We start from the raw sequence: 25651 nt of genomic DNA, 5'->3' as shown, positions 1-25651 counted from the left end.
AGATGTAAGTGGATATGTGCGAGGTGGTTTCACCCGCAACCCTGTACTGTATCCACCAATAACAAAATGTATAGACACATTGACGAAACAAGTGTAGATGTACTCTTTACAATCAATGAACGAATGTGAAGCTTCCATTCCTTTTATCAGGACTGTGTAGAACACTGTATTAAACGCGATTAATCCCCCATCATTTCATCAGCTGTAACAAATGCGTGACACTACAAGCTAAACAGCTACAACTCACATCTGAGGCTGAGCTCATCTTACTGTGCTCTCAAAGCTGCATAAATCTGTTTGTTAAGCATCTCATAAAGGGATAAACCTGACAGTAACAAAGTCATGTGTGTGTCGGCTTTTTTTCCCTCATTAAAAAGCATGTTTACCCCAATCACACACTGAAATTCTCAAATACATTGCCAGACATGACTTCTGCTGTTTTTCTTTTCAAAACGTGTTGATTTGGCATTTACTGTATCATCACCACTGTAAGCTGTTTTCAAATGTAGTTTTTACTTACATTTTTGTCACATATTACTGTGCTATCTGAAGTTATTCATATATTTAGTTTATTCTTATATCTCAGTTTATCTGAACTTCATATAATAATTACTCAGTTAAAACAGAGTATTTTGTATTATCCCCATTCCTTCTTTCTTTAAAGAATTTTCTGATCAACATATCAACAATGTTCTTGACATAGTAAATTGTTCATTAGATTGTGGCATTTTCCCAGATTCTATCAAAACTTATGTAATTAAGCCTCTGCTAAAAAAAAATTACCTTGATTGTTCTATTAGGCAATTACAGACCAATCTCCAATTTGCCTTTTCACTGTAAAATTCTAGGAAAATAGTTTTTCAGCAATTAAGTGATTATTTACAGTAAATAAAAACTTTATTCTTGATAATTGCGATCTTGATAAGTCAGGTTTTAGATCAAATCATAGTACTGAAACAGTTCTAGTAAAATTAGTAAATGATCTGAAAATTAATGCAGATTAATTAATGTGCATTAAAATACATGATATTCTAAGTGGTGTACCTCAAGGATCAATTTTTGTACCATTATTATTTTCACTCTATATGCTTCCACTAGGCCAGATTACTTCAAAACACAATGTAAATTACCATAGCTACTGTATGCTGATGACACACAGCTATATTTATCCATTGTGTCTGATGACCCAGAGGCTCTAAAAACCCTTTGATCCTGTGCCTTACAACAGACTGGATGAGTATGCATTTCCTTAAATTAATCAAAGAAAAAACAGAATTGTTAATTATTGGCAGCAATAAACAAAGTGAGATTTTTGGAAATAAAATTAATCACCTGGACCTGTGAAACAAACCAGAGTTCAAATATTTAGGTGTTATTATTGACTCTAACCTTAATTTCAGATTGCATATTAATAATACTACCAAGACTGCTTTATCCCATTTAAGGAACACAACAAGAGTGTGATCTCTTATTTAAACATGCTGAAAACTTAATAGACGCATTTGTATTTAGCCGACTATATTACTGCCATGCTCTCCCATCAGGACTACCCAAGAATGGTACAATTTGGTCAGAATGCAGCAGCAAGAATTTTAACCAAAAAGAATAAATATCAGCATGCGTCTCCAATATTAATATCTTTACATTGGCTGCCAGTGTCTTTTAGAATCGATTTTAAAATACTTTTACTTGTATATAAGGCTCTGAACAATCTTGCCCCTCCCTACACTTCAGAATGCCCATTTCTTTATGTACAGAATCGCAGTCTTTGACCTGCAAATACTGGTTTGCTCGTTATTCCAAAATCTAAGCATAAAAGAACTGGTTAGACACCTTTCTGTTCTTACGCACCTAAAATTTGGAATATTACCAAAAGAAATATGCTAGGCTAAATCTGTGGAACATTTCAAAAAAACTTCTAAAAAAAAAAAAAAAATTTTTAATCTGAGCTTCCAGTAATTAAAACATAAGATAATGATCTGGTGAAACATTTAGTTCTCTGATGTATAAATAAGTACCTGGCATTTTTTTTTAATAAAAAATGTGTTTATTTTGACATTATTTTAAAGATACACTGTATATTTAATAACAATAATATTATACACAGGGAAAACATCTAGGTAAAAGGGAGGATTTGCTGTTTGGAGTGTTTTTAAGATGAAGATGCACTAAACATGGACAAAACGGCAAAAAAAATCAATTTTAAGTTTCAATGAAATTTGATGATTTGAAGGAACCTAAGGAAATATGATTTTTTTAAATTTTTTTTTTAACTATACATACATTCTCATCACAAATAAGGCTCATAGGCAAATATTACAGCATGTTAAAAAGGCATACATTTGCAAACTCCTATTTCAGAATTTTAAACTGGTAATATACAATATACAGAGAATCTATGAATAACTTGATGGAGCAAAACAACAGTAGTGTTCTTTCTGTACATTTCCTCTTATAAATACAAATTTAAACTTCAAAACTTGTTTAACACTAGAATTACCAGAGCCTACGAAAAAACTTGTAGACCTGTCCCACCTTAAATCGCTTCACACCTCTCCACCAGCGTCTTTTGTCTTGTAAATGTGTTGATAAGCAGCAAGCAGCCTGCTATTCGATCCCCCACTGCCGCACAGTTTTCTCAGCTCATGTCAGTTTACCTGCGTGTCAGTTGCTTGGAGTTGTACAATGACACCTTTTATAAATACTATATCATTATTTGGAACACATGCATTTCATGTGTGTTCCGTGTCTACAACAATCTATGTACGTAAACACATCGTTAAAACAAACGTTTTTCATGTTTTAGTAATAATTGACAAAATGTAGACATTAAGTGTATAATGTGTTAAGCCTGAATTCCAAATATCAAATAAACACTTTCACAAAAGGTACAAATATAACAGAACAAGTGTGCTTCTATTCAAGAATATAACTGCAGAAAAAGAACCCGTGTTAGGGTGTGGCATTGACACGCATTTGTTACGACTGCTTCGGTGGCGTAACAATAACAACTGCAGACTGGTAATCAAAAGGTCACGAGTTCGATCCCGCACAACTCCGTTTTGAGAAGTGAACTGCTCTTATTCTTACTATTTTAGAGTAAACACATGAATTTGATTCGAGTCTGTAACAGCCGGTGTAAATGTATGGTACTTGTAAAGGTTAGCGTTGTTTTTTTTATTCAGTTTTATTCTCCCAGTTACGTTCACACTCCCCCCCCCCCCCAATCTGACACTGCTGTTTTCACATAATGATGCGCTATAGCAGAGGTGAACTCAGATGATGACAAGGGTTCTATATCGGAGAAAGAATGTCACTGTACTTTGTATATAAAAGCCAGATCGAATGTTACTTACCTATTTACTTTGATTTATTTACTTACTACAGCATAAAGTCACAAGTAGACTGCAGAGTTTCCTGTGTTTGATCAACACGGGCATGCTCAAAAAGTACATGTGTAATGCCACGAAAAGTGTATGCTGACACTTAAGTACACGAGCAATGGTACGAGAATGCAGTCAGACTTCTTTTTTGGGCACATACACCGTCCAGATCTAAACACTAGCGTGGAGAGTCACTCGCATACTGAAGAGTCTATAGCTGCAGGTGGAAGCTGCCGTTGCTGTACTTTGTATATAAGAGCCAGATCAAATGTTATTTATCTTGATTTATTTACTTGCTTCCTACAGCGTAAAGTCACAAGTAGATTACGGAGTTTCCCGTGTACATATACAAAGTACAGAGATGGCAAAAATGCGACGTGCATTTTTTCTCTGATGTAGAACCCTCGTCATCATCTGAGTTCACCTCTGCTATAGCACGTCTTTATGCGAAAACAGCAATGTCAGATCGTGTGTGAACGTAACTGGGAGAATAAAACTGAATAAAAAAAACCAACACTAACCGTTACAAGTACCATACATTTACACCGGCTATTACAGAGAAAAATCAAATGTATGTTTTTATTCTAAAATCGTAAAAACAAGAGCAGATCACTTCTCAAAACGGAGTTGTGTGGGATCAAACTCGTGACCTTTGGAGTATCAGTCTGCAGTTGTTATCGTTACACCACCAAAGCAGTCGTGTTAAAGACGTGTCAATGCCGCACCCTAATGCAGGTTCTTTTTCTGCAGTTATATTCTTGAATAAAAGCGCACTTGTTTTGTTATACTTGTACCTTTTGTGAAAGTGTTGTTATTTGATATTTGGACTTCAGGCTTCACACATTATATGCTTCATGTCTACATTTTGTCAATTATTACTAAAACATGAAAAACATTTCTTTTTTAACTATGTGTTTACATAGATTGTTGTAGACACGGAACACACATGAAAGGCATGTGTTCCAAATAACAATATAGTATTTATAAAAGGTGTCATTTTGCTTGACTTATCACTCTGTACAACTCTAAGCAACTGACAAGCAGGTAAACAGACTTGAGATGAGAAGACTTTGTGCGGCGGTGGGGGGATGTGATAGCAGGCATCGATACATTTAAAAGACAAAAGATGCTGACGGAGAGGTGCGAAGGGATTTAAGGTGGGATGGATTTATGAGTTTTTTTGTAGGCTTTGGTAATTCTAGTGTTAAAGAAACCGTCATATAAATTTGGCTACAAGAAGAGACAAAATTAATACAGTAATTCTGGTAATTTCTTTTTCAAAGGGCTACAAATGTCAACACTCAGAGACAAATAATACTTGTTAAGTTCTTATTAAAATTGAAGGTTTATTTCTAAATACAGTGGAACCTCGGGTCATGAACGTCTTGGACCACGTACAAATCAGGTTACGACCAAAAGGTTTGCCAAATTTTTGCATCTGTTCACGACCACACACACTGGTAACGAACAAGCCAGTTTCCCTTCCGGTTCTTATGTGCAGATGATTTCCACGCATGTTCAGTCTCTCCCTGTACATTTCCTGTGCAGCTCGAGAGAGAGAGATCGAGAGAGAGAGAGAGAGAGAGAGAGATCGAGAGAGAGAGAGAGAGAGAGAGAGAGAGAGAGAGAGAGAGAGAGAGAGAGAGCTGGCCGCGTAAGGCCGAGAAGGCAGTTAAAGAATGCACCGGGCTTGTTTTTAAAGAGACTGATTCGAGCATTGTTTTAACCTCGTTGTATTTAATGAAGACCTTTTTCTATTGGATTTTAACCTCCACTTCACTTCTGTTTACAGCGAGTGGTTCGCAACGCTATAGCATGAATTCTTGCAACGTTACTTTTCTCTGTTCAAGGTTTTCTCAGTGTTATTCAATGTTTTTACGGATTTTTCAAATGTTCATGTTTTCCGTGTGCTTAAAACTCATTAAAAAAAACCTGTTTACAGCGATTGGTTCGTAGCGTGCATTGTTGCAATGTTACTTTTCTTGGTTGTTTATTAAATTACGGATTTTTCAAATGTTCATGTTTTCCCTGTGCTTAAAACTCATTTAAAAAAAGTGTTTACAGCGATCGGTTTGTAGTGTGCATTGTTGCAATGTTACTTTCTTGGTTGTTTATTAAATGGCTTTTTCAAATGTTCATGTTTTCCCTGTGCTTAAAACTCATTAAAAAAAAAAGTGTTTACAGCGAGTGGTTCGTAAGGCTATAGCGTGAATTCTTGCAATGTTACTTTTCTCTGTTCAAGGGTTTCTCAGTGTTATTCAATATTTTTACATTTAGTTTACTATTACACTGTGCATTCTATGGTATAATTAACTATTTTTGTGCTTAAAAATCTTTAAAAAAAATATATTTATATACAGTTCGTACGGTCTGGAACGGATTAATTGTATTTACATACAATCCTATGGGGGAAATTACTTCGGGTCTGAGGTTACCGCTGTACTGTAAACATTTTAACCAAGCTTTCTGTAGACAAAAACCTATTTGCAAGTTTCATGTAACCAATCAGATACTGACTGGAAAAACAGAACTATCTAGCAAACTTCACCCATAGGCAAGAATATTTCCTTCTTGATGTCAACAAAAGGCAACATCCTTTGTTATGGACATACAATTTACTTAGCAGAGCACAAAGTCAACCTGAATGATGACTTGACATCATTTCTAGATTATTGTTTGAATTGTGGTTGTAATACCATACACTTTCATTGCATACATTGAACTCCAACTAACTCAACTCTACATACAAAAGCTCCTAAAAGATGATCCATACTGAAATTATCTAAGAGGTTAATATAGTAAGATGTAAAATGTGCAAGCTGTTTCCACATGGACAACTACTGTAAAACCAAGAAAAAAATGTTTGATTAATTCAGTCTCAAACCATCCAAAATAAATTAAGACAGTAGCTTTACAGAATCTATTTCATACTAAAGACAAAGTGTCTAGGACAGACATTATCAAACAGAAGTTACGGATCATATCTGGAGCCAAGGATTTATTTAATCACTGGGATTTACAGCTTGTATGGCGGAAAGCATTTATGCCAGTGATAGATAAGTGAACTGATTTCCCAAATAATGTGTAGCAAAAGAAGTAGAACCTGTATTTATTATAAAAAACACATATATATGCATGTTAAGCATGCAGCTTAATATCCATCTATAGAGTGTTAACAATACCATGAACATTGACTCTTACATAATATTAAACAAGCAATTTACAACATACAAGGTATAAACTATATAGAATGAATCATAAAGTGACTGCTTCTTACATGTTGCCCACCTACTCAACTATAAAAGGAGAATGAATAAACTTGATTTATGTGCCTTACAACAATAATATAATTTTGGATGTGACCATCAGCGAGTTTTGCACCCCAGAAACCAAGTTACCTAACTATTCTATCGCATTTCAGTAATTATTTATCGCTCTGATGCTGATCTTTCTAATCATAAAACAGGTCATTACGATAGCAATTGACAGGAAGAATTCATAATTAATTGCAGAATTATGGTATTTGAGAGTTCCTCTAGAGTATCTCTTTCTCTTGCACAATTTGACTTAAGTTTTGAGTTTGGTATTTTTCCATCCAGCCATTTTACTTCTAGACTGTTATCAAGAAACTAACACACACACACACACACACACACACACACACACACACACACACACACACACACACACACACCCATCATCAAGATATCAATGTTTTTGGTATTAGAGTACCCTAAAACACTAAGATCTGTTGAAACCTGGAGATCAAAATTTTTGACGAATCTAAAGCTTGCTTCCCAACCCCATAGACAATAGGTTATGGTGGGTGAGGGCTCAAAGCAAAAATCACTGAAATCCTACATTACTTGTCTTATTTGATGTCTTATTTGATCATCTGCAAATTTGAACTTCTGTCAGGATTTAGAGGATCCCACTAAGTCAGGAATAAATTGCTAGCTGTAAATGTTTAAATAAGACCATCAAGGATTTTGATGCCACTGGACAACAAATGATTAAACATTAAATGGATTTGTGCACATTCTTGAATACTGCTGTAGCTAAGAATGACTAAGACATCGGCTAATAATCTATTTGATTATGAGACTGAAAATTTCAGTCCAAACAGACAAGCCATGATTGCTTACAGTGAAGATAAAATAAGTTTAGGTTAGTGATTTATTACAATAAAATCCAATAATTTATCAATATTAGTAACGTTTTCCTACATTTTTAGTGTGTGTTTGTTGTACACTATGTGTTCAAAAGTACACTGGTACATAAAGTATATACAGTAAAATATTTTACACAAATTCATAAAAAAATTACACGTACTTCATATAACCTCTTATCAACAATATATATAACTAGCCATGTGCGCCCAACTACGTAGTTCATGTTAAAGTTGTCTGTGAAGGGCTCCCTGTTTAAACGCGGCTGCCAGTCATGAACTGGGCCCTTCGTCGCACAGCATTATGATTTTTTATAAGGGAAACAAAATTACAAAACAAAACCCTTGGACATTGATTCGATAGGAACAGCCTACTCGGAATCACTGTCCGAATAGTAATTATGTGGTGGTGGAGGAGCATTTCTGCTTCTCTCCGTACACAGTCCGTCTCGTTTTCATGACGCTGTTGTTGGATGGATGGATGGATGGATGGATGGATGGATGGATGGATGGATGGATGGATGGATGGATGGATGGATAGATGGATAGATAGATAGATAGAGATACTTTATTAATCCCAAGGGGAAATTCACATTCTTCAGCAGCAGCATACTGATACAATAAATAATATTAAATTAAAGAATGATAATAATACAGGTGAAAAAAAAAAAAACCAGACAATAACTATGTATAATGTTAAATATTAACGTTTACCCCCCCTGGTGGACTTAAAGAGTCGCATAGTTTGGGGGAGGAACGATCTCCTCAATCTGTCTGTGGAGCAGGACAGTGACAGCAGTCTGTCGCTGAAGCTGCTCCTCTGTCTGGAGATGACACTGTTTAGTGGATGCAGTGGATTCTCCATAATTGATAGGAGCCTGCTGAGCGCCCTTCGCTCTGCCACAGATGTTAAACTGTCCAGCTCCATGCCAACAATAGAGCCTGCCTTCCTCACCAGTTTGTCCAGGCGTGAGGCGTCTTTCCTCTTAATGCTGCCTCCCCAGCACACCACTGCGTAGAAGAGGGCGCTCGCCACAACTGTTTGATAGAACATCTGCAGCATCTTATTGCAGATGTTGAAGGAAGCCAGCCTTCTAAGGAAGTATAACCGGCTTTGTCCTTTCTTGCACAGCGCATCAGTATTGGCAGTCCAGTCTAATTTATCATCCAGCTGCACTCCCAGATATTTATAGGTCTGCACCATCTGCACACAGTCACCTCTGATGATCACTGGGTCTATGAGGGGTCTGGGCCTCCTAAAATCCACCACCAGCTCCTTGGTTTTGCTGGTGTTCAGGTGTAGGTGGTTTGAGTCGGACCATTTAACAAAGTCATTGATTAGGTCCCTATACTCCTCCTCCAGCCCATTCCTGATACAGCCCACGATAGCAGTGTCATCAGCGAACTTTTGCACATGGCAGGACTCCGAGTTGTATTGGAAGTCTGATGTATATAGGCTGAACAGGACCGGAGAAAGTACAGTCCCTTGTGGCACTCCTGTGTTGCTGACCACAATGTCAGACGTGCAGTTCCCAAGACGCACATACTGAGGTCTGTCTTTAAGATAGTCCACGATCCATGCCACTAGGTATGAATCTAATCCCATCTCTGTCAGCTTGTCCCTAAGGAGCAGAGGTTGGATTGTGTTGAAGGCGCTAGAGAAGTCTAGAAACATAATTCTTACAGCACCACTGCCTCTGTCCAAGTGAGAGAGGGATCGGTGTAGCATATAGATGATGGCATCTTCCGCTCCCACCTTCTCCTGATATGCAAACTGCAGAGGGTCAAGGGCGTGTTGAACCTGTGGCCTCAGGTGGTGAAGCAGCAGCCTCTCCATGGTCTTCATCACATGTGATGTCAGAGCAACAGGCCGAAAGTCATTCAGCTCACTAGGACGTGATACCTTTGGGACTGGGGTGATACAAGATGTTTTCCAAAGCCTCGGGACTCTCCCCTGTTCCAGGCTCAGGTTGAAGATGCGCTGTAGAGGACCCCCCAGCTCCGATGCACAGACCTTCAGCAGTCGTGGCGATACTCCATCTGGACCCGCTGCTTTGCTGGCACGAAATCTCCTCAGCTCTCTGCTCACTTGCGCTGTTGTTATTATGGGTGGGGATGTTTTTCCTATGCTGGTATCAGCAGAAGGATGTGTGGAGGGTGCAGTACTCCGAGGTGAGAGTGAGAGTGGGTTAGGGTGGTCAAACCTGTTAAAAAAGTTGTTCATTTGGTTTGCTCTCTTCACGTCTCTCTCAATGGTGGTACCCCGCTTCGAGCTGCAGCCAGTGATGATCTTCATCCCATCCCACACTTCCTTCATGCTGTTATTCTGCAACTTCTGCTCCAGCTTTCTCCTGTACTGCTCCTTCGCCGCCCTGAGTTGGACTCGGAGTTCCTTCTGCACGCGCTTGAGCTCATGCTGATCACCGTCTTTAAAAGCCCTTTTCTTCTGATTCAAAAGGCCCTTGATGTCACTTGTAATCCATGGCTTGTTGTTAGCATAGCAGCGTACAGTTCTTACTGGAACTACAATGTCCATACAGAAGTTGATGTAGTCAGTAGTGCAGTCAACAACTTCCTCAATGTTCTCATTATGAGATCCCTGCAGGATATCCCAGTCTGTAGTTCCAAAAAGTTCTCTCAGAGTATTCTCAGCCTCCGGGGTCCACTTCCTGAATGATCGTTTGGTTACAGGTAGGACTCTAACTTTTGGTTTATAGTGAGGCTGAAGCTGAACCAGGTTATGATCTCCTTTCCCAAGCGCAGGCAGCGGGGTGGCGCTGTATGCGTCTTTAACGTTTCCTCTCACGATCTCTTCTCAACCTTTCTCCAATCTCACAAGTTGCTTTGTGGCAATCCAAAGAGTAAGGAAGAACCAATGCTTCTTTCTTGAACTCCAAACGCCGACTGATGGAAAATCACAGAAGTGTGCCCGACTTATATACTCTGACTGCCGACTCCAAGAAGTGAGTGAACATTCGATTTGGACGAAGTGCTGCCAACGACGGTCGATAGAAACACAAAAAAACCACAGTCGCGACAACGAAGCAGGTGTCGACGCCAGATCTAAACACAAAGCACGGTGTCGACGCCAGATTTAAACACAAAGAGTGCTATCGACAGTGTTTGTAAACAAAAGTTAACAACCAAGGTGTTGTGCGTTCAGCCAGTACAAACAGCAAGTAGTCTTCTTTAGTTCAATCCTCTTTAATCACCACACTCCAACCTCATCCAACGATCCTCCCCCTCACTTCCTCTCCTCCTCCATCACTACTGCCCTCTACTGAACACACCAGGAACACCACACAAGGCAGTGAATTCGCGGACAAACAAAGATCAAGATCCAAATGAAGATTATATATAAAGATAAATAAACCTAATTACAGTAACTTAAATTGATAAAAGACATGTACCTTTTTTGATCACTTAATGAGAAGTCATTAGAATTCTAAACTCCAGAAGAGATTTTTCATAGTTATTATTACTATGTGAATGTTTTGTACAAAGTGTGTTAGAAAAGACTTGGGTCAATGAGACACAATCAGACATTAATGATGAGGTAATATGCCTTCATTTCCAAGTATTATAACAAGGTTAAACAGTACCTGAAATGTACAAGGTATTTGAGGTATGTGAAGCCAATAATAAAGAACAATCCTGAATATTCAGTTACTGATCACATAAAATAAAGTATCAATACTATATAAATTTCTAAAATGGGAAAACATTTCAAAAAACATTTACATACCTCCTCTTTCAAGTTTATCCTCTTTTGATCGCTCCTCATCTGGCACACTACTATCAGATCCTTTACGTTTATTGGTGCGGGAACTCCGTTGTTGTTGTTGCTGCTGCTGCTGTTGTTGTTGTTGTTGTTGCTGCTGCTGCTGTTGCTGTTGTTGCTGCTGCTGTTGCTGTTGTTGCTGCTGCTGCTGTTGTGGCGGCTGCTGCTGCAGAAGCTGTGGTGTCGGTTGAATCTGCTGTTGTTGCTGTGGTTGCTGTCCCTGTTTTGTAGTTGTCCCTGGGGAATTCATTGCTGGTCTTGGACTATTTGCTTGGGCACGTGTATAATGACCCTGAGGATTAAAGCAGGGGTAAAAATAAGTTTCCCTATTTGTATTCATATAAAATTACTTTTACTCAAAATAAACTTAAAAACAAACTTTAGATGCTAACATATTTTGAGAATAATGACTTTTGGAAATTTGGCTTTTTTTTTTTTTTTTTTAAACTACAAATGATGTCATAGCTATTTTAGGAAAACCAAGGCTGCACAAATAAAAATGAAGAGAGCTGAATTTTTCTATGTACCAGTATCGATCGAGCCATTTTTGAACAATATACCTCAAGAGTTGAGAGTTAACAAGAAAATGTGCCAAAAGTAAAAGAACAGGAACCAGGCATAGTCAGGGTATCAGTCCATCACAGGACACAGTCATGTTCACACCCACAAACCATTCAAATAAGGCCAAATTAGAGTCACAAATTACATTTGCATGCTTGTTCTGGAATGTGGAAAAAAAACAAGACTACTTGGAGAAAAAATACGCAAAAACTGGGATAAAATGTAAATTCCACACTGACTGTGATCAACACACTACACCCACTGTGATCTTTTCCAGTGTAGTATAAATGCCATTTAATACAAATTTAAAAGTATTAATGGAAAAGCCATAACAAACTGCATCTGAAGTTTATAAGAAAAGAATATATAATATTAATAATTGAATTACACCCTATTAAAACAAAAGAAAGAAAATCAAGTGCGTGTTGGTGTTGTTAAACAGGTAATCAAGGCTGAAAGCAAGGATAAATAGTTACTGATATTTAAAAAATATACATATTCTACATATGCAGCGGGTAAAATAAGTATTGAATGCGTCTTATCAGGCTATTGACATGAAATTTTCACCAGATGTCAGTAACAACCCAAGTAATCCACACATAAAAAGAAATCAAAACAAATAAGTCCATATAATCTTCTTATATAATCATCTTCTACCGTGGCTGTCCGTTTGTCTGTCCAGGATTTTAAATCACCTGTAGCTTGCAAACCATTTGAACGATTGACCTGAAATTTAGTCTACTATCTGCTTTCGGGGTGATGATTGACCTCCAAGGTTATCCCTCCTTTTATTTTTATTTTACTTTATTGTAGAATCAACTCTTGGCAGCGGCCAGCAGGGAAGTCGTGCAGTGTATGTGTACAAGTGCCGTTCTCATCCCTATCACCTTTGCCGTCACTTCCCCTACCTCTTCATATCTTAAGTCTTCAATCTGCCTGAAGAATGATTTAAATGCCAGCTTAAGTGAAAAATTAAGGAAAACGTACTAAGTGATTGCAACCTACACACTGACTTAATCGGTTTTAATGCGAATAGATGCTGACGAAAGAAGAGAAGAAGCGGGCTGCTAGGGTGGAGAAAAGAAAAGCTGCTCAGGAAGCAGCAAGAGCATCAACCTCTGAGCAAACGAATACTAAGTGTACAGAGAGAGAGTATGAAAACTATGAAAGCTCAAGTCAAGTGTATTCACTGCACATGTACAGTGCTCCATTACTGGTTTGTAATAAAGTGGAATGACAGAGGGAATAAGTAATCAGCACGCTTACTGAAATTTATTTAATACTTAGTAGAAAAGCCTTTCTTGGTAATGGCAGCTTCAAGATGCCTGCTGTATGGAGAAACAAGTCCATTGGATTGCTCAGGTGTGATTTTAGCCCATTCTTCCACACAAACAGTGTTCAAATCTTGAAGGTTCTGGGGGGCTCTTCTATGAACTCTGATCTTCAGGTCTTTCCATAGATTTTCAATTGGATTCAAGTCGGGTTATTGACTAGGCTATTCTAGCAGCTTTCTCTGAAACCAATTGACAGTTTCCTTGGCTGTGTTTGGAATCATTGTCTTGCTGAAATGTCCACCCTCGTTTCATCTTCAGCATCCTGGTAGATGGCAGCAGAATCTTATCATGAATTGTCCCGGTACATTTCTCCATTCATTCTTCCTTCAATTATATGAAGTCTGCCGGTACCATATGCTGAAAAACAACCCCACACCATGATGATGTGTAGTACCATTTCTCCTCCAAACATGGTCTGTGCAATGACATCCTAAGAGTTCAACTTTGGTCTCATCTGACCAGACTACATTCTTCCAATATTTCATTGGCTTGTCCAAGTGTTGTGCAGCAAACTTTAAATGAGCTTCAACATGCTTTTTCTTCAGCAGTAGAGTCTTGCACGGTGAGCATGCATATTGGCCATGGCAGCTGAGTGCACTACTTATTGTTTTCTGTGAAACAACTGTACCTGCTAATTCCAGGTCTTTCTGAAGCTCTCTGTCAGTGGGCCTTGGCTCTTGGACAACTCTTCTAATTATTCTTTTGACTCCTCTGTCAAAAATCTTGCAAGGAGCACCTGGTTGTGGCCAGTTTAAGCCGATATGATGTTCTTTCCACTTACAGATTATGGCCCCAATGGTGCTCACTGGAACATTCAAAAGTTTAGAAACATGTCTATAACCAATGTCATCAGTATGTTTTACTTTTACCCATCATGATGCTTCTTGTGTGTCATAAGGTTTCTAAGGTTTACTAAGGTTTCTCTTAGTAATGAGAAACCTTTTTTATAGGCCATCAATTAGGACTAAACCAGGTAATATTAATTTGCACTGATAGTATTTAGTAAGCAATCCTGCCCCCTAACAGATTTCAGCTGGTTTCTTGGCTTTCCATGCCTTTTTGCACCTCTTTTTCTTCATGTGTTCAATACTTTTTCCCTGTGTCATTCCAGTTTATTACATATAATTTACGGACTTATTTGTTTTGATTTCTTTGTATGTGTGGATTACTTGGGTTGTGACGACATCTGGTGAAAATTTAATGTCATAAGCCCCATTAGAAATATATTTACTGAGAAAAACGATGCGTTCGATACTTATTTTCTCCGCTGTATATATGTTTGTATGTTTGCATCTTGGTAGGACACAATAAAATAAATATGACACTGAGCCTGCTACGAAATTAAAATAATATTAAAAGAAACAAATAAACCTGTGAAAATCTAAAGGATTTCCAAATGCTTGATTTTCCTAACAGAAAGCCTGTATGTAAAAACTTAATCTTTCTTTACCTTCTCAACTCAAAGAAAAGTTCAGCAATTACAAGGGAAAATAAACCCTCCTATGGTAACACAGAAACTAGTAATATTTTCAAATTTGAAACTTTACACCGTAAAATATTAACAAAGAGCACACATATTACTTCAGTGATTAATGGAAACACACTAAATAAGGAACAAAAATAACATCAACTCTATTTATAAAGATTTAGGTCCTATTGTGTCTTAAATTTACTATCAGAGACGCATGGAAAATTCACATTAAATTACCAATGTGTAAAATGCTTTATATTGACATAAGCAACAGTTATAAATACAAGATGTGCAACACTGGATATAGGAATCAAAATCCGGAAAAGATTAAATACTTGTTAGATAATGATATGCTGTGTTTGAAGGGGCATCAATAAGCTTGAGTTTGTAGTTTTAAAATGAATCAGCAGAGTGATTTAATTTATGGCAAGACGCTCAATAACAGACATGATCCAACATACAAAACAGTATTTCCTCATTGAAATGCTAAATAAATTTAAAAAAAAAAAAAAGCAAAATATCTCTTTTGTTGTGTGTGTCCAAGAATTTGACATAGATATTTCATTTATGACAGCAAGGTCTGCCTGCTAGGTATGCTATTTATACTGATAATTATGATAACAGTTTTAACCACATTCATTATTGATGTCAAAATTTTGTCATTAGTACTATAACATGAAAAAAGTTTCTGTTTTAGCTATGTGGTCAACATTTCTTTCCTCGCATTTCCTGTCATCCTGCATTTACCCAGATCACTGTAGACACAGAACGCACATTAAATGCATGTGTTCCAAATAACGATATATTATTTATCCTATACAACTCCAGGCACCTCACACCCAAATGAACAGACTTGAGTTGGTAGCACGTTTTGTCGGACTTGAGCTGCGGCAGTGGTAGGGATTGGATAACAGGCTGCTTGTGCTGATTGACACATTTACAAAACATAAGATGCTAAAGGAGAAGTGCAAAGGAATATAAGATGGCCCAGGATTAAGACTTTTTTTTGCAGGCTTTAGGGATTCTAGTGTTAACTAGGTCAGTTCTACAAAATAGCCACCTACTTTAATGCCATTAGAGAAACAGCATAAAATTCACACGCAGCAGGTGAGCATCTTTAGTGAGTTAAGTGATAATTATCATTAGCCGTAATGATTCAACTAACAAATGTAAGAAAAAAAATTAAGTAGTATTTGGAAACACATGCAAAATATTTTTGTAAATACACAAATTCTATCATTACCTGTAAGGTTGGCATTTTTTGAAATCTGACCAATAGCCTAAAATAACATTAAAAAATTGCTTACGTCTAATTTGTGAAAGCATTATTAACCCCTTCACCGCCCTCTGCCGGATATATCCGGCACCGCTGTTTTAATGCTAACGCCATACTGCCGGAATTATCCGGCACATTTGCCTGTGGTTATATGAATGCCTGGCAAGTAGTATAACTGACGGTTTGGCGTGGGTATTATTACTACGTTGTATTTCGACAAGTCTGTGGTTGTTTTGGCCGGTCATGTGACGTGATTCGCATGTAACAGCTGTGAATATGGCGAAACGTAAACTGACTTCAAGTGAGGCTTTGCAGGCGATTTTGGACAGTTCTGATCATGATTGTAGCAGTTCTGAAGAAGATTTTAGTGACAGTGATGAGCAGCAACGTGCGCTGCATGATACTGTGAATGAAGAGGCATCGGATGACGGCGCTGAGTGGGTGTATCCCCAGCATCTCAGCTGGGCTGCTGCCCGTGGTGAACTACCTTTTCTGCATTCGTTTGAGGGAACGTGTGGCTTTATTGTTGATGTAAACAATTACACTGCTGAGCAGTTTTATGAGCTGTTTGTGTCACCTGATTTGATCAAACATTTTGTTCATCAGACAAATCTGTATGCAGCACAGTTTATTGAGAAAAATCCCAATTTACCTCCACATTCCCGTGTTCGTGCTTGGTTTGACACTGATGAAAACGAAATGAAAAAATTCATTGGGATTTTGATGTTGATGGGAATAATCAGAAAACCAGATATTGAGATGTACTGGTCTACAGATCCTATGTATGCAACACCTATTTTTGCAGCTGTCATGACACGTAACCGATTCTCTTTGCTGCTGAAATTCTTTCATTTGAATGACAACAGAAACGAGCCAGATAAGAAAGATCCAAACCGCGACCACTTGTTCAAGCTACGTCCTTTGATTGATCATTTATTTGAAGCAGTTCAGTTGCCCTACATGCCAGGACCGTCAGTTGCAGTTGATGAAAGTTTATTGTCGTGGAAGGGCCGCTTACAGTTTCGACAGTATCTACCATTGAAAAGGGCACGGTTTGGTATCAAGATGTTTTGCTTAGCTGAGAATTCAGGTTACATTTATAGATTTCGTGTATACACTGGCAACTTGCACAACATTTAGTGGTCAATACTGCTTGAATAAATGTAAAAAATGTAAAAAAAATGTAAAAAAGTAAAAAAACAAAAATTGTTCAGATTTCGCCTGGCTTGGGGAATATTTAGGGAGTTGGCGGTTAAAGGGTTAACAGTTGCTACTATTTTCCAGCGAAGTCAACTTGTTCAAGTCTAGATCATTATAGTAACAAAATGAAATGGGCTTGAAGCTTAGGTCAAATACTATTTTATTTATATAATTTGGCTTTTTTCAGAAATGTCATGAGTTCTTTTTCCCTGGTCAATCTTAATTCATTCAAAACTGTATTGACACACCACTACTCCAAAGAAGCCCTTTTCATTAAACTAAAATAAAAATGCAGTATTTTTACCTGTTACTGCTTCACTGAAATAAGAGAATAATGTGGTGATTTTGTAGTTTAGTGACTTAATTTTAAACACTGAGAATCTATTTCCTATTTAAATATTTAAGATAACTTTTTATGAGCAGTTACTTTGTGTACTGCACCAAAAGATATTTCAGAACAAACCCACAAAACGTTTGCAAAGAACAATTGTTTAAAAATTGTTTACAGCTGCCTTTTTATGTCAGCTATAAATAGGTGTTATCAAAAAGTATTCCTATACTATTGAATGAATCTAAACTTTCATAATCTGAAACCTGCTTTACTTACCCCAATCAATATATTAAAAATATACTTCTTACTGTTGTCTATTTAACTATGGAGATTAGAGTACATTCTTTAACATTTTGAGAAATAGATGAAGGACACTATTATTTCAAGCATAGCAGGCAAATCGAAATGATGTTTTGTTCATGTATTTATAACCACAACTTACATGTGCAGTATTGTTGTTCTGACTAGAGCGAGATCTTCGCCTTGAAGTGATGCCGATATTTTCACCTTTCAGCAAAGAGTAAACAACATCATCCAGAAATGTCATCTGTACCATAGAAGGATCAACATTCTGTGGTTCTAGTACCTTTAAAAATAATGAAATGTTTAATTAAAATGTGTAAGATAAAAAATTTGACTAAACATGAACCTACTTATAAATTTACCAATAAAAACATAACTGAGTAAATACAGGTTAAAGCCCATTACAGTGAATACCAAAGTAGTGAAATTTTGAAAATAAATACTTTTTGTTGGCCCAAACGTTCACACAACATCACGTTAAATACATTTCATTTTAATAAAATGTATAACTAACGTTTTCTTGACCAAAACTGGCTACTGAAGATGATAATGCGATGCAAAAAATACTTACACACCTACATTTTTCAGCAAGTCTTGAGAACCCTGCAACAGGTTGCCTCTTGTTAGACCAAAAGAGATTGACAGAATGTTGCAAAATTTCTGGTCTTGGGCAGTCTCAGCAAGGTTCAGCGAGGATGTAGGCGCAACATAATTTACATAGCCGAATTCTGAGCCAGTGCTCCACCTAGCGTCCATGTGGGTAGTTGTGTCGTGTGCAGATACTGTACTGGTAATGTTTCATAGTGGTTCTCAAAGCTTTCATTGAGATGAACAAAAACAGTGAGAAACAGTGTCAGGTTACACTGAAAGAAAAATTAGCAATCCTGAAAAAAGCTGATTCCAGAATGAAGAAAAATGATGTAGCAAAATCTTCATCTAACGTCTCATTTTCATACCTGTACTTCTATTTAAAAAAGTTACATCTAATGTCTCATTTTCATTCACCTATATTTCTAATTAAAAAAAAAAAAAGAAACATCTAACGTCTTGTTTTCATTCTTTATTCATACCCTGTATTTCTATTAAAGTTACATCTTAGGTCTCATTTTCATTTGGTATTCATACCTGTATTTCTATTAAAAAAAAAAAAAGTTAAATTCAACATAACATTTTCATTCTGTATTTTCATACATGTTTTTCTATTAAAAAAAAGTTTCATTTTTAAGTAAAACGTTTTTGCAGTTTAAGAAGTATTGTCCAGCTAGGGTCATGGAGTTACATGAGAAACAGGAAGGTTAGTCAAAGTTTTCAAGGAAAATACATGTACTTTAATTTATTACTGTATAGAGAAGGCAAATACAGTCTAAAAAAAAAGTCATTCAAAATAAGACCTGTTGTAAGCTTGATCCTTCATTGAAAAACCAATTACTTCACCCTTGGTTTACTGTTTACCAGGAGCAGCACAGCAGCTATGGAGCTGTACTTGTGCCACTGCTGTTGAAGATGGAAAATCACCAGCAACTCCAGTCAGATTAGTGCATTTCCCACTTTATTGAATTTAATTAAATTTTCATCATAACAAAATACTTTAATGGTCCCATGAGTTTTGTTATAACATGATTCCACCTGTATTTGCTTTTTTATTTTATGACCTAACAGTAATGGAAACTGATGAATACTTGCTGATACAAGGATAGATAATTTCTTTTCTTTCTCTCTAAAGTATTTAAAATATAAATGCATATTTAACATCATACCTGGTCATTCATCACAATCATAGTGCGGGTGAAGAGATCGTGATGAGTGATGATACCAGTAAACCACTGAGTAGCCGAGTCTTGTCTATATACTCTGACACGGTAGCCATTTAAAGAATAGGGACCTATAACAAAAACATGCAGAAATAATTAAGATTTATCCTGCTATATTTAGAAAGAAATAGAAAAATTAAAAAAGGATGAAAACAGACAATATGCACAAATTATTTGAATTTAAATATACAAAAAATTCATAGTGCAAAATTTTTTATTGAAGAGCTTTTTCTGAAAGTACACACAATGTAAATAGTCATTAAAGGCATATTCTACCCAAAAAAAAGTTTTTTTTTAATCTGCTACTCACCTTGTTTGTTTGTAATGATGACCAAGAAAACGTTTTGCTCTTATGTTTTCATGGACAACAGACATAATGTTCCCAACACCATGGGGTTCAAAGGAGGCCAATATTGAGTAACAGCAAACAGAAGGTCAAAAAAAAACCTCTAATGTTATTCATGTCACATATTCCACATCATGTATCCAGTCTTATACTCACAACATCCCAAACACATGTATTTTTAATAAAATATTATTAAATAAACCACTCCAGCAAAATCTCATGTATGCGTGGATAATTTGATATATCAATTCTCCATGAAAACACAACAATAACATTTTCTTGTTCAACAGAATGGTGTGTGTAACAGATAAGTTATTTTTGGGTGGAGTAGTAATTAGTGAAAATATACATATAACACTGTATATTGCTTCTCATGAAAGTATATTTATGACATTTTAGTGGCAGGCACAACATTCAGTTTATTTGTTCTTAGAATAGTAGGATGGTCAACAAACTAAAAGTTAAATTTTAATAGCACAGTACAATTAAAATGTTGAGACATGAACAACTCCTATTGTGCATTTACAGTAGGACTGGATATATCTGACGTGTGCATTATGCCACACAAGCAACCAAGATTCAAATATAAACAGAGGGAATTACAAGATTTACTGAATTGTGCTGTAAAAAAAAAGTATAAAAACTGATGGAGGTGAAAATCAACATTTAGACAACAGTTACTAAACTAATGAAATATAACATTATCAAACCTACTTATTCCACTTGAGGGTTGGAGCCTATCCAAACAGCTTTGAAATCAGTGGAGGATAGAGAACCAGTCCATCACAGGGCCCAATAACACACAGCTCCAATTTAGAAAATGCCCATTAACTCAATACTTGTGCCTTTGATAATATTGCAGAAAAACAAGAGTACCCAGAGAAAAAACAGTGCAGAGAGGACACATAAACTACACAAAGACAATCGTGGGCACAAGATCTGAATGCAGGATGCTGGATCCATGAAACAGTACCACTAACCACTGCAACCTCCAAATCACCCAGTAATGAAACAGATGATTTTCAACGTGCTTTAAATTGAGAAACCTTCTGCTCGTTCATTTCATTGTGTTCAAATTAAGAATGGTAGCAATTTGTTGACAAGCACTGCTTAATTAACAGTTTCAAACAAATAATGTTATTATTTGATTAATTCTAATTTGCATTCAGAAATTGAAATGACTGGACAGACTGAAAGGGCTGAAATAGACTAACTTACTGTTACATATGAAAAAGGCACGAGGACAGTATTTAAGCTATTCCACCAGGGGGGGTAAACGTTAATATTTAACATTATACATAATTATTGTCTGTTTTTTTCACCTGTATTATTATCATTCTTTAATTTAATATTATTTATTGTTTCAGTATGCTGCTGCTGAAGAATGTGAATTTCCCATTGGGATTAATAAAGTATCTATCTATCTATCTATCTATCTATAATTTAATTTTACATCCAAAAAAGAACAGACTTTCTTAGCAAAAATAAAAGTTCGGTATACATAACTTAGTTTGGGAGCATTTGATGTAATGTGCTGAAATAATGTGCCGTGCTGATTTTTTTTTTTTTTTTTTTAGACCCAAGGATGACTGACTAATCTGACTGACTTTTGAAACAAAGATGATCTTAGTTATCGAGTAAAAACCTCCAACACACTCTAAGTAGACACTCATAGCAGCGGATTTGACAACTTCTATAAAAATGTTGACAGACGAAATATTCAATTTTACTGAGGACGTTTTTTTTTTTGTTTACACTATTATTACAAAAAAGGCAGACACATGAAAACTACGTTAGCTTTCACATGTCTGAGTTTATACAATTATTACAAAAGTTGATTATTGTGTACTAATATTAGACCTGTCAAATTAGAATAAAATTTAGTTTTGAAAAAGTACATTCTGGAACATACTAAAAAAAAAAATTAAACAGTTTTAGTGGTACATGCACATTTGAACTGTAGGTGCTGTTTTCTATGATTTATTAATATTTCTATTTTTTTGCTTGCAGTTAATGGGTATGGCATTTTCCAGTTCTAATTCATTCTCCAGGAAAAACAACCAAGGCCATCACATCAATCATTAAGCAGAAAGGTTTATACTAATAGTAATTGGTTGCTCAGTATTTAAGGGTAGTATCCATGGTGGTGCCTTTTTTAAAATAATGGTGCATGTTAGTTTGACCAGTGTATTTGTTTGTATATTCTTAGTGAAAAGTCAAGCAAAATGACACCTTTTATTGGCAAACTAAAAAGATTACAATATACAAGCTTTCGAGGCAACTCAGGCCCCTTCTTCAGGCAAGATGTAATGATGTTTGTTTGTATATTCTTTTAATTAAGACTTTTAGAATTCCCCAGTGTGCAGTGACTTCCTAAAAATATGTGTGTCAAGGTTTTTTATATATTTACTAATCTCCTTAAGTACTCAAGGATAACTATTATCTGGTCCTGATGATTTGTTGATTTCAGCTTCTTTAATCTAAGCAGTAGTTCACCCTCTACATTTTCCAAATCACTCGTTACCTCCTTTGTAGTCTGTTACCAGAGAAAGCTACCTTGTCAGTTCTGGTCCTCAGCCTGGCTTCTAACTCTTTAAAACTGGGATGCAGAACTAAGAGACTGCTCTTATGTACAGTATGTCATTTGTTCCAACACAGACAATGACAACTGGTTCAATCCCTGCTCTGGCCAAGGGATGATTATCCACCCTTCCAGGGTCTTTCATCTGTGTATCCAGCAGGCAAAACAGTACATTGTGCAAGACATTGGCTCTGGTGCAGACCTGCACTTCAATCCCCCTAATAAGCGAGTCTCCCACTATCACAATGTCTCTCTTTCTGGGAACTTCTTTTGATGTGCCCCATTGTGGTGCTTCATATCTGCCTAACAACTCAGAGTTTCTATAGTCATCATCCAGCTCTGTAAGGACCTGAAAACAGTTTGACATTTCTAATGTTAAGGTTTGTGCCACTGGGACAGTATGCACCCTTTGCCTTGCACTTGGACTATGGCCCAATTATCTCTATATGTCTGGTCTGGAGTCTCCTCACACACCACCATGTCCATAAAGGACACCTGCTCCAGGTCTGCCAATTATCTACTACAATGCAGGGCATTCGACTCCTCCTCCTCTTACCCCTGCACCACCAAAGCAGATATCTGTGAGACTGCCGCATTTTCCACTATCAAAGATGCAAGCACACACATGCAAGAAAACATCTTTACTTCGTATCTATTAATATTTAGCCATCAGTTTTCACACATTGACAGCAACATGTATATTTAAGAATGTATTTTTCTTCGGTTTTATTCTTGAATAAAAGTACACTAGTTCTGTTATACCTTTTGTGAAAGTGTTTATTTGATATTTGGACTTTTTTGTCACTATTACAATAACATACGAAAACATTTTCTGTTTTACTTATGTGTTCAACATTTCTTTCCTCGCAAGAAATGGCATCCTTCATTTATATTGATCAATGCAGACACGCAACACACATCAAATATATTTATTTCAAATAACGATGTATTATTTTCCTATACAATTCCAGACGCCTCACTCCCTGATACACAGACTTCAGCTGTGAGAATTTTGTGTCCGACTTCAGCCACCCGGTGGGGGATGGGATAGCAGGCTGCCTCACTGCGGCCAACTGACACATTTGCAAAACAAAGGCACTATCAGTGCATGATTAACGCAGTGATGAGGAGGTGCAAGTAAATTAAGGTGGTTGACTTTATGAGTATTTTCGCAGGCTTCAGGGATTCTAGTGTTAAAAATTTGTCTGTAAAAGTCTTATTGATCTAGTTTGGTCTTGATAATAAGGTATTAATTGTAGCTTACTAATGAAATTAATGGAAACAACAGTTAAGGAAAACTGGTCTTACCTACTTACTTAAAACTGAAGTAAAATAACAAAAACATTAAGATCACCAGTCAAAGTATTACTGAGAGCAAACAGTGCAAGTATGAGTAAACCATTATTTACACAATTCACACAAAACAACAGCAAAAGTTTTTAGAATGAAAGCATTTTAAACAGACACTTACCCTTAATGTAAACCAGATATGAACCCAAAGGGAATAAAATACTAAATTCTACTAAGGAAACTTCATGCTATGTAACAGAACAGCTAGTCAGTCCAGAACATCTGGCTTCAGAGCAGCACGGTTAAATGTTACAACACTTCCTCCGATGCTGAAAGCCCTCTGAGAAGAGCTGTTTGAGGCAGGGATATAAAGTTACTTTTTTTGCAAGTTTCCCCAAACTGGGGAAATGTACTTTTGTTTTCCACCACTCAAGTAGATATACATCATTGTCCACCTCTGGTATCATCAAATAGCTGTTGATCTCTTTTTCAATGGCAGTGTGCAGAGATCCACTTTCCCTGAATCCGTTTTTTTTTTTTTTTTTTTTTTAAAACAGCTGCCAAAAGACTTTTTTCCTTTTCATCCAACTGTGGTTAGTTCAGATGCATACATCAGTTTGAAGAGAAGGTTTGGGATTTACAGGCAGGCACAGCATCTCTGTTCCACTTCATCATTGCTTAAAAATTGTTTATACACAAGTTGGGGTTGGATGGAGCGTGGCAAGGAGACAGGCTTCTATGCGAGTGTTTTAAATAATGAATGAAAAAGAAAAGTGCTTTGGAACCAAGGACTCCCAACCAAGACATCTTGCAATGTAAAACATGCATGATAGACAAATGCATCTGGCAGAAATAAAAATAGTTTGTTCTGTTTTTTTTTTTTGCCAGGCACCTATAGGGCTCTGTACTCCTGGTGGGTTGACCATGCAAGTCCATGCACTCACTTTACACACGTTTTACACACGCGCAGTAGTCTATCCTGTTAGGTTACATGAAACAGTGAATGAGTGGACTTTCAAGGCATGTTTCCGATTGCAAAGTGAGTGATATACGAGATAATTTCAGCTCACACATCATTAACACTAGAATTACCAAAGCCTACAAAAAAAGTCATAGATTCATCCCACCTTAAATCCCTTCACACTTCTCCGCCGTGTGTCGATAAGCAGACTACTATCACATCCCCCCACCACCTCAGTTTTCTCAGCTCAAGTCTGTTTACCTGTGTGTCAGTTGCTTAGAGTTGTATAGAGTAAGAAGTCAAGCAAAATGACACCTTTTATAAATACTACTAGCAAAATACCCACACTTCGCAGCGAAGAAGTAGTGTGTTAAAGAGGTTATGTAAACATATATATACATATACAGTACATATCTACATATACACATATCTACATATACATTTATATACATACATATACACATCCACATATACATATATATACAAATACAAATTTACACATCTACATATATATATATACATATGTACATATATTAGGGCTGCACGATTAATCTTTTTTTTTCTCATGATAACGATATTTATGACCACGATCAGTTAATAAATATCGCCGCGATTTTACAGTATAAAGACCAAACTGTTTTTTATGGGCTGAGTTTACGGATTGGACTGCGTCACTATGACGTTACTGCGTCTAGATTGCAAGCGCTTTCTGAAGCAGTAGAAGTCAATAGCAGCAATAACAGTCAGTCAGAATAAACATATGATGGCGGAGCAACGTGAGGAAGGTGCAGAAGTGCGATCGTTAGTTCCTAAAAAGGGGTCATACTCAGTTGTCTGGAACTATTTCGGTTTCG

At 36.7% G+C, this 25651-nt stretch overlaps 1 protein-coding gene across 1 annotated transcript in view; it reads right to left on the bottom strand.

The window, feature by feature from the left end:
- jmjd1cb (jumonji domain containing 1Cb) overlaps positions 1-25651 on the bottom strand; it is a 131689-nt gene that overhangs the window by 39760 nt on the left and 66278 nt on the right. The window contains 3 exon segments of the mRNA XM_051922830.1: positions 11297-11624; positions 17948-18091; positions 19566-19690. Coding sequence (XP_051778790.1) covers positions 11297-11624; positions 17948-18091; positions 19566-19690 — 597 coding nt within the window.

The sequence above is a fragment of the Erpetoichthys calabaricus genome, chromosome 2, assembly GCF_900747795.2.
Source record: "Erpetoichthys calabaricus chromosome 2, fErpCal1.3, whole genome shotgun sequence".
NCBI lineage: Eukaryota > Metazoa > Chordata > Cladistia > Polypteriformes > Polypteridae > Erpetoichthys > Erpetoichthys calabaricus.
This window is presented reverse-complemented; position numbering and strand designations above follow the sequence as displayed.